This window comes from Mustela erminea, chromosome 14, assembly GCF_009829155.1.
Source record: "Mustela erminea isolate mMusErm1 chromosome 14, mMusErm1.Pri, whole genome shotgun sequence".
Taxonomy (NCBI): domain Eukaryota; kingdom Metazoa; phylum Chordata; class Mammalia; order Carnivora; family Mustelidae; genus Mustela; species Mustela erminea.
Window position 1 is genome coordinate 81021777 of NC_045627.1, and position 27753 is coordinate 81049529.

Here is a 27753-nt window from a genome sequence, read left to right on the forward strand (position 1 = left end):
GCCTCTTTCGGGGTCTGTCTTCCTCTCCCACTCTTCAAAAAGCTACTTTTCTGTTACTTTTTGTTTCATAATCTCCAAATACATGAAAGATGACAATTACATCAAATCACCCCCAGTGCATTTTGGGATTCAGCTAATCTGATTACTGCAGACAGATATAGAAAGCTATTTTAAAAAAGTAGCACCTCTAAATTTCAATTCTCTGGATCCTCTTTTAAACACGGCTTAAAAACTTCCAAAGTTTTTGCCATTTCTATTTCTGGGCCAACAGAAAGAGTTCAGTTCAGTCCAGAAAGACATGTGGGCGGGCTGGATGTGAGTATGAGCGTGGGTGAACTGGGCTCGGCTTTGGCTACAAATGGCTCACACCCCCCTTCTTCCCTCCCAATGCGGGTAGCACTCCGCTGTCTGCTCCTGCAGCCTTCTGCCGTTCCTTCGAAATCTTTACCAGTTCCACTCGCCCGACCGTACTTTTAGGAAGCCCAGAGTGCCCCCCGCAACCCGTGACCCTCAGCATCAGCTCGCGCCTAAATTCAGAACTAGCAGCGCCGCTACTCCCACGCTCCAGCCCCAGCCTCAGCCCCGGCAGTACCGGGGAGTATTACGTGCTAGGACTCGGGTTTGAAGCTAGCGCCGCCATGTTGCTTTCTGGCGGCGCTTTCCAGAGGAAGGGAAGGAGGCTGATCAGCGTCCCGGAGTTCCGGGCCTTGTGCGCAAGTGCGGAAGTGTGTTGGCCCCGAGTGTGACCGGTTTCCGGCCGGTGGTAGTACACCGGCTTCCAGGAGACGTGTAACGGACGGTGGGCGGCAGCCATGGCCGAGAGGAAACCTAACGGAGGCGGCGGTCCCGCCAGCACCTCCTCATCGGGCACTAACTTACTTTTTTCCTCCTCGGCCACGGAATTCAGCTTCAACGTGCCCTTCATCCCAGTCACCCAAGCCGCCGCTGCCTCGGCCTCCTTGCTCCTGCCCGGAGGTAGTAGGGAGAGGGGAATCCGGTGGGACGAGTGTGTGTGGGGAGGCGGGCGGGGGGCGTGGGGCGACGAGGGCCGGGTGGGAGGTTTTGCTTCGTGTGTACCCGACTCCGGGTAGCTTTCCAGGGCCAAAAGCGACCAGGTTTGAGTGGCTCGGGGGCTTTGAGATACCCCAAGCGGGGGCTAGATCAGGAGGCTTGCTCTTCGTCCAAGGAGCCCTCTGTCCCGAAGGCTGGCCGCTCCACGCTGGCACTGACATTACCCAGATTTTTGTTGAACACCTACTGGTGTGCTAGGGAATGCAGAGAAGTTAGTGCTTCTCAACTAGGATGCAGTAGGGAATGTCCTGGATGGACAGCTTCCCTTTCCTGGGATAGACTTGTAATATTTGCAAAGTAGAGGTGCAGAATGCAGTACTCATCTTTCAAGACAGTGCTTCCCGTTGTCTGAGGAGCTTTTCCTCCTTCTTGTCCCCCATTCCTATGTTCACCCTAACTCTTTCACTTCTTTATTATTGTCTAGGGGTATTGCTGTTTAATGATTGTGTGGCATCACACAGAGTATGGTATTTGGGAGCACAGACTGTTGTCCATCCCAGGCTCTGCCGGTAACTTGCTGTGTGACCTCAGGCATGTTACTTTACCTCTCTGTGCTTCACTTTCCTTATCTGTACAGCCTCCTAAAGCTGTCAGGAGAAGTGAATTGATTTTTGTAAGGTGCCGAGTGTAGTGTCTGGCACCTAGCGTTATGTAAGTGTTTGTGAAATCAACGTATCTGCCTCCGGATACTGTGTAGATGTTTCTTGAATGAGTATCTGAATGATTAAATGAAGGAATTGAGAAATGATGGGAGGGGAGGAGTCTAGGAGATGTTTTGATTTTAGTGTCTGGTTGTTGACAAACATCTGTTGAGATGTAGAGTGGAGTAAAAGCGCAAGAAGGGAGACGGTTAAGGTGACAAATTCATTTCTAGGCTTACTAAGTTCGAGGTGTATGTGGTTGAGCTGCCAGAAGTGTCGAGGAAGCAGTTGGGTAATAGGTTCTGGAACACCTGAGAACAGTATCGGTTTGAGACAGAGTTGGGAGTGTCACAAGTGAAAAAGTGCCCATTAAAGTTGTGGGTGTCTTTACCAAATGTGTCCACGTGTAATTAGAAAGTGCCCCTGAGGTGAGCTGGCAGCACATTGAGATCAGCATTTCATTTACAATGGATGCTAATCAGAAAAAAGTTCCTTAGATCAGGTTGATCCCAATTTGTCTTAAAGGAAGAAGGATACTACAGAGGTTTTCGCCACTCCATGTTTTTAGTTGTTGAGAGATAAACTGAGAAATACAGACAAGTGAGGTCCAGAGAGTTGAAAAGAGAGAGTGGGAGCTGGAAATATATCTGAAAATGAGAATAGAACCAGCAGACAAAGGGCTTTGTGCAGGAGGTGGTATTTTATTTTTAGTTACAAAGAAACAACTGAGAGGAGTATTTTAAATAGTGGAGTATCTTAGTTAAATTGATGTGTGAGAAATATAATGGGAGCAACCTAGAAGCTCAAGCCAGAATCTCTGTGAGCCAAGTGTCCTCCTTCAGCAGAGGTCGAGAAGGATCCTGGAGCTTGAAAGGCCACTCGGGAGCAAGGATCACAGTGTGCTGTGTGCTGGGTGTGGGTCCTGTGTTGGGCTCCGTGCCTCCAGCAGCAGGAGATAAGAGGGAATGTGACTGGAGGAGGAAAGATGAGGGAGAGGAAAGTCTCTACAAGCTAAGGTAAGGGCGTATAAAAGCTTAGTAAGGAAGAGGAGGCTGGACTTTTTAGGTTGTGTAGAGGAAACATGCTTTTTTCTTTTTCTTTTTAAGGTTTTATTTATTTGTCAGAGAGAGAGAGAGGAGAGAGAGTGTGTGTGCGCACACACACAGACACATACATGCACACACACGCCCACAAGCAGGGGGAGCAGCAGGCAGAGGGAGAGGAAGAAGCAGGGAGCCCAGTGAGGGACTGGATCCCAGGACCCCTGGATCATGACCTGAGCTGAAGGCGACACTTTGCTGACTGAGCCCTCCAGGCGTCCCAGGGAACAGGCTTTTATTTTACAGCTTGGTGGCAGAAGAGAAGATAATTTGGGGTTGACAATACCTGCAGTGAAAATCATTTTTGGCAAAGGCAAGTGAAGAGAACTTCCTTTGGTTAGAAAATGACTTTTCTCACGATTTGACATTCTCTAAAGGCTAGTTATCTGGATGTGATACTGTGTGATTTTAGGGATGGCAATAAATGGTTGACCTACTTTGCCTTGGGAATACAAATACCACATGTTCATTTGTACAATGAGTGCTTTGTAGTAGGTAGGAGTCCTGAAACACACCCTTCTTGTCAACACAGTCATATCTGCACTTAAGTTTCTTATTACTGTAGAAATAAAATTATGTGTAATTTGGTAGTAGAATAATATTCGAATTATTTTTTTACCAGGAAAAAATGAGATATAAAAATTGTAGATACAAATTTCATTTCCCTTCTTGAAAACATCCTTAGACAAATAGGTGTGATCTATGTATATTTACAAAATAAATACTTAACTATATTTATTCAAGTGATCACCAGAGTTGTGAAATTCATTGGCATGATCCTTCTTTTTTTTTTTTTTTTTAAGATTTTATTTATTTATTTGACAGACAGAGATCACAAGTAGGCAGAGAGGCAGGCAGAGAGAGGAGGAGGCAGGCTCCCTGCAGAGCAGAAAGCCCGATGCGGGGCTCGATCCCAGGACCCTGGGATCATGACCTGAACTGAAGGCAGAGGCTTAACCCACTGAGCCACCCAGGTGCCCCAACTATATTTATTCAAAAAATGTAAAAGGTCATGTACCAAAGTGATTATCTCTGAGAGATTGGCTTATGAATGAAATCTAATTTTTCCCTCTTTTTCTTGTTTCTCATTCGTATTTTCCAGTTTTTCGTTTCAAAGAAATAAAAGGTTTTCATCTTTTTTTTTTTTTTCTGTAATGCAGAAATAGAACAATAAAATGAGGTACAGTTGCCAGATCTGCCGTGTTGGGTCCTCTCTGCAGAGCCATAGATGAACCTTTAAACTGTTTGCTCTCCCGTTCCCTTTCAGAGGATTCCACGGATGTCGGTGAGGAGGACAGCTTCCTCGGGCAGACTTCTGCTCACACGTCTACCCCACAGACATTTAGTTACTTCTCTCAGGTATCAAGCAGTAGTGATCCTTTTGGGAATATTGGACAGTCCCCGTTAACGACTGTGGCAACGTCAGCTGGGCACTCCGCATTCTCCAAGTCCCCCGCTGCTCTGCCTTTTACAACTGGACCCCAAGATGGGTTGAATGCGTGTTCACCGCCCATTTCGCAGGCTCAGTATGGTGCCCCATCTTCACAGATGGGAATGAATGCTTACCTGCCTTCTCAGCCGGGTAGTCTCCCTCCTTCCAGTTTTGGGAGCCCACCGCAAGGAGCACCCCAACAAGGACACAATCCGTATCGTCATACCCCTGTGAGCAGCAGGGCCAATCCTTACATCACACCACCGCAGCTGCAGCAGTGCCAGACCCCGGCCCATCCCGCCCATCCTCCAGCCCCGGGGCCCCCCATGCAGATGTACCAGATGCCTGGAGGATCTTTGCCACCGGTAGGAGACGTGTTTTTAAATCCTAGCTATTCACTCTGATTTTTTTAATCTGTGTGTCATCTTAGCCTATGTCTTTTAAAACACTGCACTTCTAATAATCAACGTGATGACAGATTATTTTCAGAGGCCCTTCTTTGTAAGCTACATGCTTTTTTTTAAAGATTTTATTTATTTATTTGATAGACAGAGATCACAAGTAGGGAGAGAGGCAGGCAGAGAGAGAGGAAGGGAAGCAGGCTCCCTGCTGAGCAGAGAGCCCGATGCGGGACTCGATCCCAGGACCCTGAGATCATGACCTGAGCCGAAGGCAGCGGCTTAACCCACTGAGCCACCCAGGCTGAACCACCCAGGCGCCCCGTAAGCTACATGCTTTGAAGGAAACATTCTTTCAAAGGTAGCTCGTCGGGCGCCTGGGTGGCTCAGTGGGTTAAGCTGCTGCCTTCGGCTCAGGTCATGATCTCAGGGTCCTGGGATCGAGCCCCGCATCGGGCTCTCTGCTCAGCAGGGAGCCTGCTTCCCTTCCTCTCTCTCTGCCTGCCTCTCTGCCTACTTGTGATCTCTCTCTGTCAAATAAATAAAAATCTTTAAAAAAAAAAAAGGTAGCTCGTCAAATGGCTCTTATATTGGTTTATATTATCAGTGTTTGGAAGTAGTTCTTGATTTTAATGAGTTAACTACATGTCAGTATTCCCAGATTTTAGTGTAAGAGATCAATAATAAGTGTCATCTGGGGACATGTGAGGGTTGAAGCAGTTATGAACAGACTGCCAGCTTCTCAGTTTTTAATTATTCTATTTAATCAAACCATTCAATTACAGGAACTAAAAATTGATTACTCCAATAATTTCTTTTATTTACATTATGAAGTTTGGGTCTAGACAGTCAGATTCTCTCTCAGGAGGGTGATGGAACAACATTTGCATTGGGTAAATTTTATGAAATTCCCTTATGCCCTTTTCCCAGCTAATTGCTCAACTGACTTCCACAGGGAAATCACCTGAATCAAAGAAATGGAAGTGATTAAAAGGAAGAATTAAGAACCCAACCCAGTGTGGCAAGGGTGGCAGTATTATCGTTAGAGTATAACCTCACATATCTCTTGGGGATAGAGAATGGGCTGTGTTTTATTATTTAATTTAAATCCTTTCAACATGTAAACTCTTGGCAATGTTAGATTTCAGCATATTGGAACATAACTGGAATCACAGTGTGCAGTATAGTTAACATACTAGTTTGCTGATTAAACTCTTGAAAAGATATATAATTTAAGAATTTTAAAAGTGGTAATTTCAGACTTAGAACGTTGCAGGGATTCCTGGGTGGCTCTGTTGATCTCAGCTAAGGTCTTGATCTCAGTGTCGTGAGTTTCAGCCCTGCACTGAGCTCTGTGCTAGGCATGGAGTCTACTTAAAAAAAAAAAGAAGGGGCACCTGGGTGGCTCAGTGGGTTAAAGCCCCTGCTTTCGGCTCAGGTCATGATCCCAGGGTCCTGGGATTGAGCCCCGTGTCAGGCTCTCTGCTCAGCAGGGAGCCTGCTTCCCTTCCTCTGCCTTTCTGCCTACTTGTGATCTCTGTCAAATAAATAAATAAAATCTTAAAAAAAAAAAAAAGAAGAAGAAGAAGAAAGAAAGTTGCAAAAATACAAATAGCACCCTGGTACCCTTCACCCATGTTTATCTGTCATTCCATCTTACCCCGTTTGTTCTGTCGTTTGTGCACACGTGTACTCCCACGCATTTGGTCGTCCTCTCTCTCCTGTTCTCACCATGTATGTGTGCAGTTGTTTTGGGAAATACTTGGTCAGTTGAATATATGATGACTCTTTACTCCTAAATACTTTCTTTTTTTTTTTTAAGATCCTATTTATTTATTTGAGAGAGAGTGCAAGAGAGAGAGCACAAGTCAGGTAGGGGGAGAGGCAGAGGGAGAAGCAGACTCCCCATTCAGCAGGGAACCCAATGCGGGACTCGATCCCAGGACCTTGGGATCATTACGTGAGCTGAAGGCAGGTGCTCAACCAACTGAGCCACCCAGGCGTCCCTTGTACGTATTTTCTAAGAGTAAGAAAGTTCTTTCATATAAGCACTGTACAGTTAACACCTCAGTAGCTTTAACATTGATACATTCCAAAATGATTTTCAATTAAAAAATTTAAAAATAGTTAGACTCTGATTTTAAAAGTATTTCCAGTACAGAAAATTTGGAAAATGTAGAAAAGTCAAATGATTCAAAATTGTCTCTCTGTAACCCATCTTTTCATTTTGTTATATGTCTTTGTTATATTTTTTCTAGACAAACATATTTCCATGCATATTTTTTAGATGTTAACTTTTTTTTCTACAACATTTGTAATGGCTCTAGAGAATTTCAGGATTTAAGTAACATAATTTATTTAATCAGGTCTCTAGAAGACTGTTTTTCTTTGAAGATTTTATTTATTTGACAGAGACACAGCGAGAGGAGAAGGAACACAAGCAGGGAACACAAGAGTGGGAGGGGGAGACGCAGGCTTCTCTCGGAGCAGGGAGCCCAATGCGGGGCTCTATCCCAGGACCCTGGGATTATGACCTGAGCCAAAGGCAGACACTTAACTGACTAAGCCACCCAGGCGCCTTTCTGTAAGACATTTAGATTATGTCCAGTGACTTTCTGTTATAAATGACCTGTTGTGTACATCTTTATAGGTAAATTTTTACTTGTTTTTTAGTTAAATCTTTAGGATGAGTTCTAAGAAATGGAGTGGAGGGATCAAGGAATGTGCACGTTATAAAGATTTACTAAATCGTAGAAGACACACTGCTAGGTTGATTTCTGTGAAGGTGCTAATTTACTTTGCCCTGAGTTTGAGAAAGCCCAGCTTACTTTTAAGATGGTGTTGGGTTTTGTTAGATTTATAAAAAAATTTTAGTTGCTTTCAGGCCTAGTTATTAAATGAAACAGTTGTCTAGAAATACATGTAGGATAATCATTACTAATGTCACTTTCGGTCCGAGGCATATATGGAATTGTTTTCTTGAACAAACATCATAGTTCTCTAACTTTTTTTGTGTCCTCCAGATTCCTCCTTCAATGCCATCAGGGTTGACCCCTCCAACGCAACAGCAGGCCCTGGCTAGACCAGCAGGTCCCTCTGTGCAAGCGCCATCTCCTTTTCTACTTCAAAACCAGTATGAACCTGTTCAGCCCCACTGGTTTTACTGCAAGGAGGTAGAATACAAACAACTGTGGATGCCTTTCAGTATGTTTGACTCTTCGAATCTTGAAGAAATCTATAACTCAGGTAAGTACTGATCGCGTACGATACATTTGTATCTGATTTTAGGAAGAACAGAAATAAAGAGTATTTATCCATGGCTTTTTTTTTGTGAATGTCAAATTCCTTAGTCCCTGTAGACTCCACCAGACTCGTTACCTTAAGACAGTGATATGAACGCAAGTCCTGAGTTATTTGAGCAAGGTTTTTAAAGAAATGTTTTAATAATTTTCTTCTTTGTTTAAAGGTGTTTTAAGTTAGAGAAATAGACTAGTTCACATAATGTGGGTGTCAGTTTTTCTATTTCCCTTATTCATTTGTAGCTATTGGGCATTTATAAAACATCTTTGGAACTCTTGTTCCTGAAGATGCTCTGAAAAGTATTCTGTGGTCAGGTGAGTTTTGGAAATGATTTAACCCCATTCACTTTTTGAGATAGTGCACTGTAGTCTTAAGGCTCTCTGAGAATTGGGAGTATAGAAATATGTGTATTTATCCTGATGATATTTCCTTTTTTTTTTTTTTTTTAAAGATTTTATTTATTTATTTGCCAGAAATAGAGCATGGGCACAAGTAGGGGGAGTGGTAGGCAGAGGGAGAAGCAGGTTCCATGCTTAAGCAAGGAGCCTGATGCTGGACTCGATCCCAGAAGCCTCGGATTATGACCCGAGCTGAAGTCAGATGTTAACCGACTTCACCACCCAGGCATCTCTATCCTGATAATTCATCATGGAACTTAAAAATCACTTGTTAGGGGTGCCTGGGTGGCTCAGTGGATTAAAGCCTCTGCCTTCGGCTCGGGTCATGATCCTAGGGTCCTGGGATCAAGCCCTGCATCAGGCTCTCTGCTCGGCAGGGAGCCTGCTTCCCCCCCTCCCCGCCCTGCCTGCCTCTCTGCCTACTTGTGATCTCTGTCAAACAAATAAATAAAATCTTTAAAAAAAAGTCACTTGTTAATACCCCCTAGAAATATACTTTATGGAGCATTGCTGCTTTGATTAAAAAAAGGAAACCTGGCAGTTATTTGAATTATTTTATGATTTTTTAAAAAATGGTCATTTTTAAAAAAAAGATTTTACTTATTTGAGAGAGCACGTGTGCATGTGCACGCCCACAAGCTGGGTGGGAACTAGAGGGAGAGGGAGAAGCGACTCCCTACTGAGCAAGGAGCCCAGTGCAGGACTGAATCCTGGGACCCTGGGATTATGACCTGAGCTGAAGGCATGTGCTTTATCAGTTGAGCCATCCAGGAGCCCCTTAAATGATTATGTTTTAAAACTTCGCTCTGGCTCTTTTTTTCTTCAGTTAAGAAGAGTCCTAATTTTGGACAGGACAAATTCATCTTAAAATTCTGTTTTTAAACAAAAATGAACTTAGTTGTCTTTTAGGATCAGCCAATCACCATATTCATTATTTATTACTTTTTAACATGCCTTGTTACTGTTGGGTTAAAATGTGAACTTTGTGCCCCAGTCCAGCCAGACCCCGAGAGCGTGGTTCTAGGCACAGATGGAGGGCGCTATGACGTGTATCTCTATGACCGAGTGAGGAAGGCTGTGTACTGGGAGGAGGAGCCCGCTGAAGTGAGACGCTGTACTTGGTTCTACAAAGGGGACACGGACAGCAGATTTATTCCCTATACAGAGGAGTTCAGTGAAAAACTAGAGGTATGTGGGCTTATTTCCTTTACCCATTTCTTTAAAAAAACATAGGCCTTTGTATATATTGGAGCCTCCTACAACACCACTCACAATGGAATCGACTTTTTTTTTTTTTTTTAAAGAATTATTTTAGAGCAGGGGGAGAGAGAGAATGTGCACACGTATGTGTGAGGGAAGGGCAGAGGGAGAGAATCTCAAGCAGACTCCCTGCTGAGCGTGGAGCTTGACTTGGGGTTTGATCCCAGAACCCTGAGATCATGACCTGATCCCAGAACCTGGAGATCGTGACCTGAACCGAAATCATGAATCAGTAGCTTAACCGACTGAGCCACCCAGGTGCCCTGAGAGCTGGTTTTATTGATAAGAGCTTGTTTTGATCCTGTTCACAAGAGCATTGCTTTTGAAGGGATGCTGTTGTTCATGAGATGCTAATCGTGGCTTCCCTGTCTGAAGATAGACTGTTTTTCAGGGACGTATCACAAATCTAAAAAGGTACTCGTAGCAAACCTTAAAATCAACTTAGTCTGCCGGGATCTGTTGTTAACAGCAATTGCCAAGCATTTGGATGCTTTTCAAATTACTGTTCAGTAGAAGACTTGAGTTTAACTTCTGATTTTTGAAAATAAGTAGAAAACAGAATAGGAACACATGTCTCAAGATTTATTAGCCATTCTGAAACTACTGGGTAATGTTTTACATAATTGTATTAATTTCTTATGATTAGTCTACTTCGTGGTTGAATTAAATGTTTGAAATAAGTTAGGTAAATTCAATTTGCATACATGGAAGTGAGATACAGAACACTGTAGTTACTATTGTTTAATGTTGTAGTTATTAAAACTTAGGTAACCTCTTCTAACAGAAAACATTAAAATAATACTTTGTTATCGGTAAAAGGGGCCTCTAAAATGTTAACCTTCCCTAGTTCATATTTTGAATAGCTTCAAGTAGGGACTAGATTTTATATTTTGTTAGGAGCTGACAGTCAAGTTTAGTGGCTAACTATTAATTATTAAATTTTTGTTGTGCTTGATGTAATATTTAATAGAGATAAGAAAAAATTTAATGTCATCCTTTCATATTGAACCCTTATATTTAAAAAATATTTTCTTTGACAGTTAATCTATCCATATATATATATATATATATTTTCTAACATAATAGCGTAGATTTCTTGGGGCATATTTTGTTTTTTAAAAATAATTATAAATGCATTTTTTAAAGAGATTTTATTTATTTTTTATAGAGAGAGCATGAGCAGGGGAAGGGGCAGAGGGAGAAGCAGACTCCCTACTGATTTGGGAGCTTGACGTGGGGCCTGATCCCAGGACTCAAGATCATGACCTGAACCAAACCCTGATGCTTTACCTACTGATCCACATAGGCACCCCTATAAATGCATTTCTTAGGTATTATCAATTGTACCTGTTCTGGAAATACTAATCTCTATAATAGTGACTCTGAAAAACAGTTTTTTTTTTTTTTTTTTTAAAGATTTTATTTATTTATTTGACGGAGAGAAGTTACAAGTACACTGAGAGGCAGGCAGAGAGAGAGAGAGAAGGAAGCAGGCTCCCTGCTGAGCAGAGAGCCCGATGCGGGACTCGATCCCAGGACCCTGAGATCATGACCTGAGCCGAAGGCAGCGGCTTAACCCACTGAGCCACCCAGGCGCCCTGAAAAACAGTTTTATAACCAAACTGACACTGAAAGATAAATGTTGGCCTAAAGTAAGACAGAGGTTAGTTGGGGAAAGTAAACTGGAAAAGAAACTTGTTGAGAGGGACGCCTGGGTGGCTCAGTTGGTTAAGTGGCTGCTTTCAGCTCGGGTCGTGATCCCAGCGTCCTGGGATCAAGTCCCACATCGGGCTCCTTGCTCAGCAGGGAGCCTGCTTCTCCCTCTGCCTCTGCCTGCCATTCTGTCTACCTGTGCTCACTCTCTCTCCCTCTCTCTCTGATAAATAAATAAATAAATCTTTAAAAAAAAAAAAGAAACTTGTTGAGAGCACAGGGTTCACATTTTTTTTTGTTTCAAGCTATAGTAAAAAATACATTTGACATTAAAATTTAGTATACGTATTTTATACACACACATACACACACGTATATTTAATTATCAGAAATAGTCACATGTGGTAACAGACTCTGGGGAATTTATAGAATTTATAGAATTCTATAAATTTATAGAATTTGCTGGTTTCCATGATATACATACTCCCTCCATGGCCAACCTTGAGCTACCAACAGGACGCTAGTAGCCACAGTGGGGAAGAGTTGTGTCGCGTGCTTGTGAGCTGCTGTCAGCCTGCTCTCACACACCACTAAAAACAAAGGCCTGTAGAGCAGTACTTAGACTTATCGGGTGCTGCTCTGATATTTTCTGTTTCATCTGAAACACTGATTTTATAATCTGTTACTCATCATCATGCGCAGTTTGAAAAACACTGATACGGAACAGAGTCAGAACCCAGTTAAGAAGAGCAAAGACTGCAAAGAAGGCATTAAATTAATATTGTTCTTGGAAATATCATGTACCAGGAGGCACCATTCTCCTAAAACATAATCTTAGTTATTTGAATGAGGAAAAAAAATGTGTAAAAGAATGCTGATATCTGTTGCATAATTTCAGACCGAAATTATTAAGCAAATGTATGCTGTAATTCTGTAATTTTTGGTCTCTCTGGTAGGACCCTACTGAAGGTATAACATCCCAAGTTTAGTCCTGTTACTTTGAAGCCAAGGCACATAGTCTAAGTATAAAGTCTAAGCAGTTTTATCTCAGTGGATTCACTTCATCTCAGCCGTGTTGCACATGGATAACACAGGCCTTGAGGGTGGGGCGGCTGTCCACGGACTGACCATCGCCGCAGCACCCGGCTCTTCATAATTTAGGGAGATCTTCGCTTCTCTTCAGCATCTTTCATGGTGCTTAAACCGGATCAGGGAAGATGCGGAGGAGGTTAGGAGATGAGAAAGCTGATGAGAAGAAGAGAAGCGGACATTTCTCAAGATCGCGTAGGTGATCCTGCACTATCAGAGCACTGAGACAAAACAGGAGTTTGAACAGAAAACACCTTCTCTCTGGTGATGACATGATTAGGTACATGGAAAGTTGGGAGAATTTTTAGAAATACCGTTTTCCCTGCAAGTCTGTAGGTATAAAATCAACATATATGAATTAATGGCATTCCTATGTAATAGAAATAACTCACTAGACGGAGGCGCCTGGCTGGCCCAGTTGGTAAAGTGTGTGACTCTTGATCTCAGTGCCATGAGTTCGAGCATGGAGCTTACATTTAAAAAAAGAAAGGAAGAAAGGAAAGAAAGAAAGAAAAAAACTAGCACCCATAATAAAAAGAAGAAGATGCTATTTATAACACTAACAAAACTATAGGCTATGTAGGAAAACGTCTGACAAATACCTGTGGGAACTTGTGGAAGCAAACTATAAAACAGAATTGAAATAAGAAGTGGAGCTAAGTATGTTCACAGATGCACAGTTAAGATGTCAGTTCTTCCCAAATTATTTTATAAATTGTATGTAATCCCAATCAAAATTACATCAGAGTTTTTAAGGTAAAGTTTGTAAACTGCTCCTGAATTTTATATGGAGGGTCAAAGTGTCAAGAATAACCAAGACCCTTTAAAAAGAATGCCATGTGGGGTGCCTGGGTGGCTCAGTGAGTTAAGGCCTCTGCCTTCGGCTCGCGTCATGATTCCAGGGTCCTGGGATCGAGCCCCACATCGGGCTCTCTGCTCAGTGCGGAGCCTGCTTCCCTCTCTCTCTCTTCCTGCCTCTCGCCTACTTGTTCTCTCTCTCTCTGTCAAATAAATAAATAAAATCTTAAAAAAAAAAAAAAAAAGAATGCCATGTGGAAACTTGGCTCTACCAGACAGCATTTATTCTAAAGCTGTGGACTGAAAGAGGATATGTAAAAGTGCAAAGAATTCTTAAGATAGTGGAACTTCTTTCTTTAAACATTTTTATTTGTAATCTTGCTTTTAAAAATTACAAGTAAATATGGTAAAAATTACAAAAAGCCAAGTGAGGAAGAGTCAAAGGGGTAGAGGCTGATGGAGGGGAGTCATTAATCAGTGACTGTCCAGGAGACAAAAAGAAACTCATCTATTTTGGCATGATTGTCAAATAATCATTGTTAATTAAAAAAAAAAATTCAGACAGTGGGTGTGGCAGCGGTTCTGCATTACCTCATCTTGAGTCTCTCTCCAAGAGGCCCTCAGGCTTTTTTTTTTCCTTGTTGGAAGCAGAATACTATATCTAGAGGAAGAGTAAGAAAATAGTTAACAGCCTTTTTTTTTTTTTAATTATAAGTATTTATTTATTTGACAGGGAGAGAGAGCCCAAGCAGGGGGAGCAGCAGGCAGAGGGAGAAGCAGGCTCCCCACTGAGCGAGGAGTCCGATGTGGGGCTCAATCCCAGGACCTTCATGACCTGAGCCAAAGACAGATGCTTAACTCACTGAGCCACCCCGGCGCCCCTCAACAGTCATGTCTTTGCAGTCAGAAAATTGAGGGTGGGAGTGAGCTGCAGTTCTGCCGCACTCTTCACCGTGTGCAATCTTACGTAGCTGTGAACTTGTGGACTAGGCGTTGAATTGTGTCGTCCTTTGCAGCCTCCAGAAGATGTGTTAAAGTCCTAGCCCTAGTGCCTCTGAATGTGATCTTACCTGGAAATAGGGTGCTTGCAGATGTAATTAGCTAAGATGAGATCATTCTGGAGAAGGGTGGGCCCCTCATCCAATAGGACTTGATGTCATACCCTGTCAAAGTAGAGAATGGGAGGGTTGCCTCTGTAAGCCAGAGGACACTAAAGATTGCTGGTAAACCACAAGAAGCTAGGAAGAGGCAAGGAAGAGTTCCCTGTAGGATTCTGAGGGACATGGCCCGTTGATACTTGACATCAGACTTCTAGCCTCCACAACTGTGAGACAATACTTTTCTGTTTGCAAAGCCATTCAGTTTGTGATACTTTGTTACCATGGCTCTAGGATACTAACAGGCTGTGTAGACCTTTGTTTTCTCCTCTATATAATGGGGATAATCTTATTTAGGAGTGATTGAGAGTAATTAATTAAATAAGGTAACCTATATAAAGTGTTAAGTGTGGCAGTTAGTACATGAGAGCCTCTGTTACGTGATTTTTATTATCATCATAGTTATACTTTTGTTCCTCACTTTTTTTCAATATGGTATAAATTTGTTTTACTGGATTATGTTTCCATTATTTTAGGCTGAATATAAAAAAGCAGTAACCACAAATCAGTGGCATCGTAGATTAGAGTTCCCAAGTGGAGAGACAATCGTTATGCACAATCCAAAGGTAATGTTATTGTTTAAGATATTAAAACGTTAGGTTCATTTTAATAATGATTTTGCTGAATGTGGTTGATACATGTTCATCTTAATTAACTTTTGTAGGGATGTATTTATAAGAAGTGCATTGTTTTTAAAAGCTTGCCATTGTTTATATTGATCATAGAAACAAAAACAAAATTTAAATTTTTCTCATGAAGTTTCTGCTTATGGCAGCGTGTTGGCTGAAGCTCATTATGCACCACTGAAGTTGTTTGATAAATGTTTGCACTTGAGGAGAGGTCAGCAGGCTTTTTCTGTCAAGGGCGGGAGAGTAAATATTTATTTCTTCATAGGCTGTGCGATCTCTGTTGCAGCTGTCAGCGTGCCGCTGTAGCCTGAAAGCAGCTGCAGATAATATATGAAGCAGGGGGTGTGTCTAGTGTAGTAAAACCTTATTGATATAGGCGGTAGCTCATGTTCGTTTGGAGGCCATGGTTTGTCCATCCTACCCTTGACGGTGGTTTGTTTCGACTTTTAAAAATAATGTCCTTCCTTTACTTACTTGTGTTGTCCCCATGAACTAGTTTTTTTTAAAGATACTAATTCGGGGTGTTCTTTCATTTATCATACTAATCACTCTGAGTCCCAGGTTCCTCACATGTAGTAAGTATCTTCCAGGGTCATATTTTAGATAAAATGAAGTAATTTATACAAAAACGTCTAGCATAGTGCTTGGCATATAGTAATTTTTCAGAACATAGGCTATTTATGTCAGAGAAGTATACAAGAAAACAAAAGTAATTTTAATGTCATCATTTCTGTAGTTCTTACTGATACTGAAATAAAAACATTTATATGCCAAAAGAATTTAAACAGTATAAAAAGGGGTCAAATAAAAAATAAAAGCCTCTCACCTCTGCATTTCCCATTTCTCCCCCTGATGGTAATTACGTTTAACTTATGTTTTTATTTATTTTTGATGCAGACACAAAACTTTGCATACCATCTTGCATGCCTCCTTTTTTTTTAGTAGAAAAATTTCTGTGTGACTTGTGACTAAATTTAATTGATTTAACAGAATATATTTTTTCCTAAGAAGTGGTGGGTAAATCAGTTTTTGGCATTGAAATCGTATTAGTACATTACTTGGGAATCTTGCTACTTAAAGAATTACACCTTAAATATTTTTGTAAGATGAAGATTCCTCCATTCTAGGTAATTTTTCTTAATTTGTTATATGTAAACCTGGATTTTTATGTTATGTTTTTAAGGTGTGTACTGCTTCTGATTTAGTTGTAGTATTTTCCAGTGTAAGCATTGAAATGATGGTATTGAGTTGCCTAGTTTTAATGGTTAACCCTAGCAGGATTGTTACAAAATTGTTTTGGGAGAATAATACTAGTACTAGACTTGTAACTGTTGATACTATGAAATAATTATGTATTGAAGTAATTTATTTAGCCTGTCATGGAAGTCAATTTGCTCATGAGGTCTTCATAATCTTTCTGTCCTGTCTTGAAGGTTATTGTTCAGTTCCAGCCTTCGTCAGTGCCAGATGAATGGGGAACCACACAAGACGGACAGACGAGGCCCAGGGTTGTGAAGCGTGGAATTGATGATAACCTTGATGAGATTCCGGACGGTGCGTATAGGTTGTTCAGGGCCAAGGTCATTTTTAGACTCCTCCATTTTAGCATCATTTATTAGGGACACAAAAAAATAAGCATTTCTTAGGCCTACCTGCCATAACATGCACAAATCAGCCAGGCTGGCCTATATCTTTCTTTTTTTCCTATTACTTTTATATCTGTTTATTTTAAAATTTAGAATTCTGTTGAAGATATACAAACCATGTGACATAGATTCTAAAAGATATATTGTTCTGAAGAAGCGCTTTGCTGGTTGAAACTAGGCTTTTGGCAATATTTTTGGGCTTTTGTGGTCATGTCTCGTCTAGTGTGTATTCCTCCATGGGAAAGGTAGCAGACTTTTTCTGTTAAGGGCCATGTAGTAAATATTTGAGGCCCTATGGACTGCATCTGTTCAGCTCTGCCAGTGTAGTGTGAAAGCATCTGTAGATGGACTGTAAACAAATGAGCATAGCCGTGTTCTAGTAAAGCTTTGTAAAAACCAGGGGGTGAGCCGGATTTGGCCTATTTGGGCAACCAGTGCTCCAGTGTATGGGCTTTGGTTTCTCCTGTTAAACCATTGAAGATACAGATTTTATTTTGACAATTACGAATTTCATTTTTGTTTCATTGTCTTATGAAATTACAAATATAAGTAAGTGTTCTCATATTATGAATGTGAACAAAATAACCAGAGTAAAATAGATTGAACTGTAGTTGTTTCTATATGCCAGAGTAAAATAATAGATTTATCTTGGTTTTCCCATATATAACTTGAAGATGTTGCAGTCTGTAGGACGTATATTATATAGGGAAAGGGAAGGATTTGGGTAAAATATTTTACTCATTTATTTATTTAAGTAATCTCTACACTCAGTGTGGAGCTCGAACTCATGACCCCAGGATCAGGTGTCGCATGCTCTTCTGACTGAGCCTGCCAGGCACCTCATTGGGGGAAATATTTTAAAGTTCTGTGTTGGCATATTGCTTCTCCATGTGGGGCTTAGTCTCGGGGAGTTCTGAAGAAATCACGAAGGTTATGGAGCCTCGGTAGGTACAAAACTGCTGGTTATCATGTGCTCAGAGCCTCTGGGATCAGAAGTGGCGCGCTTCCTCCATCTCTCGGTCTGGTTCACTGTTATGTGCCAAGATGGACCTTGAGTTTGTTGTTCTCATTTCATAGAGAGTAATGAAGCTTATTAGCTTGGGAGGGCCTTCAGTTTCTTTGCCCAGTTTGTGGTGACAAAAGGGATATTTAGAATATTGCTATTCAAATACGAAAACCCAAACAATTTCCCAGGTTGTTTGTATGTATGTAGGCATGTATGTATTTCTTTTGTAGGGGAAATGCCTCGGGTTGATCATTTGGTGTTCATGGTGCATGGCATTGGACCTGTGTGTGACTTGCGCTTTAGAAGCATTATTGAATGTGGTAAGTATTAGTCATTTTATTTCAAGGAATGAATTGAGAAGTAATAGAAGAACTTTTAAATGTTAATTTTTAAGATGGTTTCCAGCTGTTTACTATTGTCTGAGGAACTGTAAGAGGAGATTTAAATGGTCACTGGGAAATAATTTATACTTGATTTGCTCTTATGATGTATGTAACTCTTAAAATCTTAGACTGAAGGGTTAGAAGGGATCTTGGAAATAATTTAGCCTTTCTGACGGACAGCCTCTGCCTAGGCACTTTTGGCAGCTAGGTATACCTATGCATTGAAATCATTTAAAGTCAATTGTTTAAAAGAAGTCATTTAATGGAACAATGAATGTGCCTGGTGTACTTAAATTTTTGAAGTTTTATTTTCATATCTGTATAATAATAATTCATATTTATTACCTGATTTGTGCCAGGCATTTTGCACGGATCGTATTACTCACGTCTCACGATAAACCTTGGGGGTGCAGGTGCTTGCTGTTCTCCTCACTCTTAGGTGAGGCACTGAAGTCCACAGTCTTAAGTGAACCTCTCCCGTATCATGGTCTGTGGGTTCTAGAGCAGGGATCCTGTGGCAGACAGTTTGATTCCAGAGTCTGTACCCATAGTGCCATGCTGCTTTCCCGGAATAGTAGTTAAATGTTTTTCAGTCATTTATACATTCCGCTAAGACATTGAAAAAAAAATGTTTCCAAAAGGTTGGGTTTTTTCCTTTTTGGACTGACTTCATCGTTCTTATTTTTTTTCTTAAAAGGTTTGTTAAATAAAAAGTACTAGTGTATTTGAGAGAATTGATAAACTACCCATCAAGTCAGGAAATTTAATCATTTTAATTTGTCTTCCCTGATTTTTTTTTTTTTTTAAAGTGGATGATTTTAGGGTGGTTTCTCTGAAATTGCTGCAGACACATTTCAAGAAATCTTTAGACGATCGGACAGTAAGCAGAGTGGAATTCCTTCCTGTTCATTGGCATGGTTCCTTGGGCGGGGACGCCGCCGGTGTTGACAGGTGCGTGGACTTGGATAACTCATTGTTTAGATTAGTCAAACTTAGATTCGAAATTTAACCCAAAATATGAAGTAGTTTATTGTAACTTCAACGTATGTGCTAAAAAAATATTTAATATTAGTATATTAATATTAATATTTAAATGATACAGTTGCTCTGATGTATGATTTAAACACTGGCTGTTAATGATTATATGCCGCTTTTCTGTGTGCACATGCGTGTGTGTTTGTACACATGTGCGCATGCATATGTCTGTATAAATCTTTAGGAGAATCTGAGAAACGTAATCCAGTTTTAGAATACTATTCTAATCTGTAGCAGTTCAGACAGGGGGCTGTCCTGTACGTTGCAGAATGTTTAGGAGCATCCTGGCCTCTACCCACTAGACAGCACCCCAGATTCCCAACAGCCAAATATATCTCCAGTCCTTGTTAAAGGCCAGCGACTCCTGTCGGCATGGTGCCGACAACTAAACGTGCCCTACTCTGTTTTGCATACTCTCAATTGAGAAACACAGATTTAGATATTTACCATAGGACACAGGGGTAATAACGTATCTGGATTTTAGTGAAGATCATAATGTTTCAGGGCACGTGGTTTATAGCACTAATTCTACAAACAGCATTCGATGTTCTTCTGTATATTCTTTCATGGTAGGTCCTACTATGATGAGGGGCAATCTTTCTCTGTGGATGTTCGTGAACTTTGCTATATTCTCAAATCAAGAAAGATTTTCAGTGCATGAAACTCCTTTCTGATTCCTTGTTATATTCCGTGTCGTCCTTCCTACCACAATTTTTGTCAGGTATCCTGATTTCCAGTTAATTGGAAAAAAAATGGAAGAATAGAAGAAAAATAAAAATTTTACATATGCCTTATGTTATAACTCTTGGAGAATCCCCAAAGTCGCAGCATAGTTGTATGCACACTTACACCTTTTTGCTTTATCTTGGTTCATTTATACTAACTTTGTCTACAGAATCAACTCGTAATTAGTCTGTAAGATTCTTTTTTTTTTTAGATTTTTTTAAAATTTATTTTTTTGCAGAGATACAGCAAGAGAGAGAACACAAGCAGGGGGAGCGGGAGAGGGAGAGCAGGGTTCCTGAAGCGCAGGGAGCCCCGTGCGGGGCGATCCCAGGACCCCGGGATCATGACCTGAGCCGAAGGCAGACGCTTAACGACTGAGCCTCCCAGGCGCCCTAGTCTGTGGGATTCTTACACTCATTAGAAATCACTGTCTAAGCTTTAAAAACGTCTGTAGTTGTAAGGTGGCTAGTGACTGAATATACTTTTTTCTTTCTAAAACAGGAACATTAAGAAAATTACTTTACCAAGTATTGGTCGGTTTCGTCATTTTACCAATGAAACCTTGCTAGATATTTTATTTTACAATAGCCCCACCTACTGTCAGACAATCGTGGAAAAAGTGGGAATGGAGATAAACCGTCTGCATGCACTTTTTATGAGTCGGAATCCAGACTTCCAAGGAGGTGTCTCTGTTGCTGGTCACAGTTTAGGTAAAACTGTCAAATACTCACATTTTAAACATAATTTTTGTTGAGTTATCACTGCTTTTAGTGAGGGTGACATTATTAATACAAGATTTAGAATTAAAGATTTTAAGTTTTATAAAGGGTGGACATGAATATGTTGTTTAGGTTCTGCCTTTGATTTTCAGTTTCCTAGGAATGCTTTATATTTTAATTTATTCTGATGTTTGGGAAAACAATATTGATCAGATCTTGATTGACATTTAACTTTTGTATGACTTCTGCCTAGGGAGTTTGGGGAAAAAAGGAGAATTTACATAGTGGTATAAAAGTATTAGTCATTATAAAGCAAAATGTAATTTTTTTTTTTTAGGTTCTTTAATACTCTTTGACATCCTGTCTAATCAAAAAGATTTGAATTTGTCAAAGTCTTCTGGGCCTTTTGCTATAGCTAATGGCGTCGTGAAGCCGCCACATTTTCAGGAAAAGCAGGTATAGCCCACTTAACGTATTTAGATTAGAGATAAAGCCAAACAGTTTTCTAAAGTCTGAACTGTTTCCTGAATTTCTTTCTTTCTTTTTTTTTTTTAAGTTTATTTAAGTAGTCTCTACACCCTTTGTGGGGCTCGAACTTATAATCCTGAGATCAAGAGTCCTATGCCCTTCTGACTGAGTCTGCCAGGTGCCCCTGAAATGTTTTTATAAATCAAAGTACCCTGAGGTTATAAGCGTGATAGAATCATCTTAGCTCCTTTGAGTCGCTCACTTGTCTTCCTTATGGATTATAAATTTAAATGTGAGAGAAAGTTTATGATTAAAAAAATGCTAAGTAAATTATTGTAGAAAATGGGAATGAGTGATTTCTTCAATTGATACACTTTTCTTAGAATATTCACTTTGGATGATAAACTACCTAAAAATTATGATTTCTCTATGGAGCAAACTTGTTTAGGATTTACTGTAGATCAGGAGACATTTTATGGGAGTTTTTCTGAGGTTTGCAGTGCTCCCCTGACATTTTTTTTTTTTTCCCTTAAGATGCCTGAAGAGCCAAAGTTGACTTTGGATGAGTCTTGTGACCTTGACCTTGAAAATGAAGAAGTCCTAAGTTTGCAAGAAACTCTGGAAGCACTTAGCCTCTCTGAATATGTTAGCACTTTTGAAAAGGAAAAGATTGATATGGAATCTCTGGTACTGAGGATAGTTTGATCCATTCCTCCGGTCTTCCTTTCCTTCCTTCCTTCCTTCCTTTTCTGGTGGGCAGCAAAGCAAAGCTTATTGAAAGATAGTAAAGTGATGGTACAAAGCTCTGGAAGAGGAAGGGAACCCGAGAGGGTTGCTCTGATCCATTTTTTTTAAACTTCATTTATATAAAAAGATTTTATTCATTTATCTGACAGAGAGATCACAAGCAGCCAGAGAGGCAGGCAGAGGGAGAGGGGGAAGCAGGCTCCCCACCGAGCAGAGAGCCTGATGGGAGGCTCGATCCCAGGACCCCGAGATCCCAACCTGATCTGAAGGCAGAGGCTTAACCCAGTGAGCCACCCAGGCGCCCCTAAGATTTTATTTATTTGTGTGACAGATTGAGAGACAGTGTGAGAGAGCAAGTGCACAAGCATGGGGAATAGCAGGCAGAGGGAGAAGGAGAAGCAGGCTGCCTGCAGAACAAGGAGCCCGACACAGGGATCGCAGGACCCCAGGATCATGACCTGAGTCGAAGGCAGATGCTTAACTGACAGCCTCCTGGGCATCCCAGTTTGATTCATTTTGGTTTAAAATTGTTTCTCCTATTTATAAGATCAAAAATTATGAAACATTTGAGTACACATTTCAGATAAGGCAGAGACTTAAATGTTTAAAAATTGAAAAAAACAGTTTGGTTTGTTTTTTCGTGTAATCTGGGAGGGCTTCTAAGTATGCCACAAAACCCAGAAGCCATAAAAGAAAAATTGCATAGCAGGAGATGCCCTAAACAACATCTAAAGGCCAGTGATAGATTAAGAAGAATATTTGGAACACACGTTAGAGACAAAGGGCTTATTTCCTTATTATTCAAAGCTCCTATAAATTAGTTGCACAGAGACCATCAACACACTAGAAGAGGCCAAGACTGAACAAATGACGTACAGAAAAGGAAGTAACAAATGGCTTCTTGTCATAAGAAAACTCATGAGAAAAAGGCAGATTGAAAGTGCAATGAGTTTTTTTTAACCCTTTGGTTTGGCAAAAATAAGCTTGTTCATATACTATGGGGCCAGAATGAGGGTAACTGGGCACGGTTTACATATGGTTAGTAAGACTAAGTTGGTACAATCTCTGTGGAAAGCAGTTTAGTAATACCTTATTATTTTTTAAATTTTTATTTTCTTTTTATTGCAGGATTAACTTTCTTTTTGATGAAGATTTTAGTCTAAAATGATAGGGTTGGAAATTTTTATTTTTTTAATTTTTTATTAAAATTCAGTGTAATTAACATATACTATATTATTAGTTTCAGTGATTCATCAGTTGCATATCACACCCAGTGCACATTCCATCACGTGCCCTCCTTAATGCTCATCCCCACTTACCCCATCCCTCCCATCTACCTCTCCTCTAGCAACCCTCAGTTTGTTCCCTATGGTTAAGATGGTAATACCTTGGGCCGCTGCCTTCGGCTCGGGTCATGGTCTCAGGGTCCTGGGATCGAGTCCCGCATCGGGTTCTCTGCTCCGCGGGGAGCCTGCTTCCTCCTCTCTCTCTCTCTGCCTGCCTCTCTGCCTACTTGTGATCTCTCTGTGTCAAATGAATAAATAAAAAAATCTTAAAAAAAAAAAATAAAATACAAAAAATACCCCCCAAAATGCAAAAAATACAAAAAATCTTTTGCTCCAGCGATTTGCCAGGAATAATTCCAAATACAGGAATATTGACACAAGAGTATCTGAGGGTACTCGCAACAGTGCTGTTCCTGATAGCAAACCCTGAGAAACACCTACCAGTCCGCTGGTGGGGCGCCAGTGAAATAGTTCAAGGCGCATGCACGTAATGGAATGCAGCTGTTGAATAAATGAGGCAGTGTCGGAGGTAGTGGTAGGAAGTGATTTCTAAGATACGTTACGTGAAAAGAGCACAGTTCAGTCGCATTTGCCTCGCAGACTACACACACCAGGAAAACCACCGAGGTGCTGTGTGTACGGAAGGTGTCTCTGGAAAGAGCAGATTGCAGAGGCTGTGAGAGAGCTGGGTGATTGGAACAGGAGCAGAGGGAAGAGATTTCGTTGTCTGGTTGACTATGTAGCTTTTTAATTTTGTACAGAATGCATGTATTTTCTGCCAAACATGAGTAGAATGGTTTAGATGTGGAGGGCTTAGAGTTTATAGTCTAAGTTAATTGAGGATTTTAAAAGCAAATTAACTTTTAAAAAATTGACTGGATCTTAGATTGCTTTCGTTCGTCTGGTTTCTTTTTATCATTTCCTGATTTCAGTTTCATTTCATCAGTCATTAAACTGATGAACTAATGTGCTTGTTTGTTTATTTTCTTTTCAAGCTTATGTGTACAGTCGATGACCTGAAGGAAATGGGCATACCCCTTGGACCCAGAAAGAAGATCGCTAACTTTGTAAAACAGAAGGCAGCTAAACTGGTAAAGTTTATTTGTGCCCTAAAAACAGAAACCAAAATTCATCTTTGACTCTCTTGTTGAGATTTTGGGAGTTCTTGTTAATACAGTGTGATTAAGCCGGCTAATGTGCTCCCTGCCCAAGGGCGCAGTGTGGAGCTGATGTAAGCGCAGACCTTGGAGTCGGCCAGAACCGGGTTTCAACCCCAGCTCGGACGACTGGCCATCCCCGTTTCCCTGGGACTGAGAGAATTCCCAGGGTGAAGGACTCTCAGTTTTAAAATTGGTATTTGGGGATTTCCTGGTGCAAAAACCGAGTAAGCCCTGGACAGATGGATGAATCAGTCGTCCCGGTTCAATGGCTTATTAACTCCTTATTCATGAGCAGTTTGCTTAACTTTTTTGATTCTTGATTTCCCTAATTTCTAAAATGTGAATTTTGCTACCTTCCCCATAGGGTTGGATTAATGCATGTAAGCTTAGCCCCCAATAAATATTAGCTCATTTTCTCTGTTCTTAGTTCTCACCATCTAAAGAGATAAGAATAGCCTCGCTAAAATCTCATGAAATAATAACCAAAAAAAGCAAAAATTCTTAAAAATACGAAACAAAACAACTAAAAAGCATGTAGAAAGAAAGAGCAGTTGGGAAAAGCTTGTTTCATTTAATTTTCATTTATTTATTTATTCATAGATTCTTTTTATTTGAGAGACAGAGCGTGAGCACAAGCAGGGGGAGTGGCAGAGGCAGAGGGAGAGGGAGAAACAGGCTCCCCACTGAGCAGGGAGCCCAATGTGGGGCTCGATCCCAGGATCCTGAGATCGTGATCTGAGTTGAAGGCAGATGCTTAACCAACTGAGCCACACAGGTGTCCCTAATTTTCTTTCTTTCTTTTCTTTTCTTTTTTTTTTTAAAGATTTTATTTATTTATTTGAGAGAGAGAGAGAACACAAGAAGAGAGAGGTCAGCGGGAGAAGCAGACTCCCTGCAGAGCAGAGAGCCTGATATGGGACTCGATCCCAGGACTCTAGGATCATGACCTGAGCCGACGACAGTGGCTTAACCAACTGAGCCATCCTGGCACCCCAATGTCCCTAATGTTCATGTACTAATCAAATTAATTTTATAGAGATTCTCTAAGTACTTAGAAAAATTAGTTCTTAAGGTGGCTACTTTAGGACTATAAAGTTGGGACTGATTTGTTTTGATTAGCCTAAGCAGTTGAATTATTTAAGATTTAATTAATATCTTTTGGCTCAGGTACCATGTCAATATTTGGGATTTGGAGATGAATTGAGGGTATGTGGTCTAGTTAGGGGCAGAGATTTGACCACAGGTGACTTATTGGTCCTGTAACAGTGCTGTCCATGCTGTCAGAGCCAGGGGATGGCATTTCTGGCCTGGGGAGAGGGTTGAGGGGCTGAGGAAGGTCAAAGAAGACCCCCCCAAGTGTTGATGCTTGAAGGAGAAATAGGCCTTCCAGGAGTGGGCTTGTATTTACCTATGGCTGAAAGAGCAGCTGAGCTGGGAATAGGGCAGGACAAAGGGATGGAGGCTGGATGCCCAGAGGCCCCCAGGGCTTTCGTTTACTTCCTCATTTATGGAAGTACATGGATCCTAAGTGTTCAGCGTAGTAAGTTTTGAAACTTTTTGCATCTGTGTAATCACCACCTAGAACAAGGGTTAGAACATCTCTGTCACCAGATAGTTCTCTTCTGCTTCTTTCTCGTCCGCTCCTCCCTATTTTCCTACTACTCTGGTTTCCGTCACTGTTGAGTTTTGCCTGTTCTGCCTTTTCATATAAATGGGATCAGCGCCATGTGCTCTTTTGTATCTGGCTTCTTTCACTCAGCATTTTTGAGATAGATCCAATTATTGCGTCATTTGCAGTTCATTCCTTCCTGTTTCTGAGTAGATACTCCATTGCGTGACTCTAACCACAGCGTGCTCGTCTGTTTTTCCCAAAATGGGTTTGAGGAAAACTTGTCAGTGGCTCCACGCAGACATCTTGGGTATAAACATGTTGAATGAAGACATTTCTCCTCAAATCCACATCTTTATAGGAAATATGTATTTCACAATATGGTACTTTAATCTGTCTAAAGTTGAGTTCATAAAGGAAAATAGTTGGCATTTTGTATTACAATTTCAAGTTCTATAGAAAAGTAGAGTGAATAGTGTAGTGATAGCCAGTATTTAGATTTAACTTTAGCTGTTTTGCTGTTTTTTCTCAGTCTCTTATCATTTTTTTTTTTTTTTTAAGATTTTATTTATTCATTTGACAGAGAGAAATCACAAGTACATGGAGAGGCAGGCAGAGAGAGAGAGGGAAGCAGGCTCCCTGCCGAGCAGGGAGCCCGATGTGGGACTCGATCCCAGGACCCTGAGATCATGACCTGAGCCGAAGGCAGCAGCTTAACCCACTGAGCCACCCAGGTGCCCCTCATTTTTTTTTTTTTCTTAAGAATTTTAAATAGTGGCGTTTCTTCCCTAAATATTTGGTGTGTGACTCTAAGAAGGATGTTTCCCTGACACCACTCTGCCTAGGAAATTACTGATCATTCCTTAGCTTTGAGATAGCTTGTTCCATAGAGCTAGTTGATGAACTTTTCCTCAGGGTTGTGTTGTGAAATGTTGCTGTTTCACAGGAACAGAAAAAAGCAGCAGCAGAGAAGAAGGCAGTGATGGCTGCTTCGACAAAGGGACAAGAGGAAAATGCTCAGAGAGCTAAAGAAATGACTTCCCTCCCCTCAGACTCTAACGAGTCCAAGCGGAAACTTCCAGTTGGTGCTTATGTGTCTTCTGTGCATGTTGACTATGAGTCTTTCGAAGTTGGCACTGGACAGGTAAGTTTACAAGTTGATTAGGGCTGGAATCACATATCTTTATGTTGGAATCACATATCTTTATTATTGGGGTTGGCTTTAAATTCTTAAAATAGTCAACATTTATGGGGGGTGGAGAAAACATCGTCTCTCCGTAAGATTGTGTGCATCTCTCAGTTAAAAATACTTATATTGAAGTAAATTTATTTTTAGTTTTTCCACTGCTCGTAATTTTATAACATTAGTCCCTCATAGCTACTAGCAATGGAGTGACGGTAGTTTGAAAATCATGTGAATACAGTTGTCTCCAGTTACCTGCAGTTTGGCTTTCTGTGGTTTCAGTTACCTGGTCGTCTGTGGTCTGGAAGCAGATGATCCTCCTTCTGACGTGTGGTCAGAAGGTCAGTAGTAACTGAAAGTTACTTTCCAAAGCCTACATCACTCACCCCGCTACATCTCATCACATAGGCCTTCTGTCTTACATCATCACAAGAAGAAGGCCGAGGACAGTCCAAGAAGACATTTCGAGAGAAACAGACTACATGCACTTAACTTTTATAGTATATTGTTGTAGTTGTTCTGTTTGTGATTATTGTTGTTAATCTCTTACCCTGCTTAATTTATAAATTAAACTTTATCATAGGTAAGTATGGCAAAGACATAGTGTATAGAGTACGGTCTTATGTGAGGTTTCAGGCCTCCACAGGGGGTCTTGGAATGTATCCCCTTGGATAAGGGGGGACTACTATATTCTTAAATTTCTTTGAGAGAAACTTGCTGCATTCACTTAACTTACATTTTTTAGTATTCACAATTCTTCCCTTGCAGAAAAATCTTTTTCCTTTTTCAGAAAAATTTCTATAAAAATGGGCCAAGGAATTGACAGTGCTATATTTAATAATACACTTTAATATACTTA

General features: G+C 40.8%; 1 protein-coding gene across 7 annotated transcripts in view; it reads left to right on the forward strand.

The window, feature by feature from the left end:
- The first annotated feature begins 728 nt into the window (after nucleotides 1-728).
- The window catches only part of SEC23IP (SEC23 interacting protein), a 42730-nt gene continuing 15705 nt past the window's right edge, over nucleotides 729-27753 (forward strand). For 4 of the 7 annotated variants that reach the window (XM_032312551.1, XM_032312550.1, XM_032312552.1 and 1 more), the window contains exons 1-13: nucleotides 729-975; nucleotides 4080-4609; nucleotides 7666-7888; nucleotides 9335-9528; nucleotides 14774-14863; nucleotides 16360-16480; nucleotides 17809-17898; nucleotides 18771-18912; nucleotides 20224-20432; nucleotides 20779-20897; nucleotides 21444-21596; nucleotides 23938-24033; nucleotides 26658-26855. In XM_032312551.1, coding sequence (XP_032168442.1) covers nucleotides 813-975; nucleotides 4080-4609; nucleotides 7666-7888; nucleotides 9335-9528; nucleotides 14774-14863; nucleotides 16360-16480; nucleotides 17809-17898; nucleotides 18771-18912; nucleotides 20224-20432; nucleotides 20779-20897; nucleotides 21444-21596; nucleotides 23938-24033; nucleotides 26658-26855 — 2328 coding nt within the window. In that variant the 5' untranslated portion in view covers nucleotides 729-812. Of the gene's footprint in view, nucleotides 976-2557; nucleotides 2729-4079; nucleotides 4610-7665; nucleotides 7889-9334; nucleotides 9529-14773; nucleotides 14864-16359; nucleotides 16481-17808; nucleotides 17899-18770; nucleotides 18913-20223; nucleotides 20433-20778; nucleotides 20898-21443; nucleotides 21597-23937; nucleotides 24034-26657; nucleotides 26856-27753 lie in introns of all 7 variants that reach the window. The other 3 variants (XM_032312557.1, XM_032312556.1, XM_032312555.1) reach the window with 3 other exon arrangements.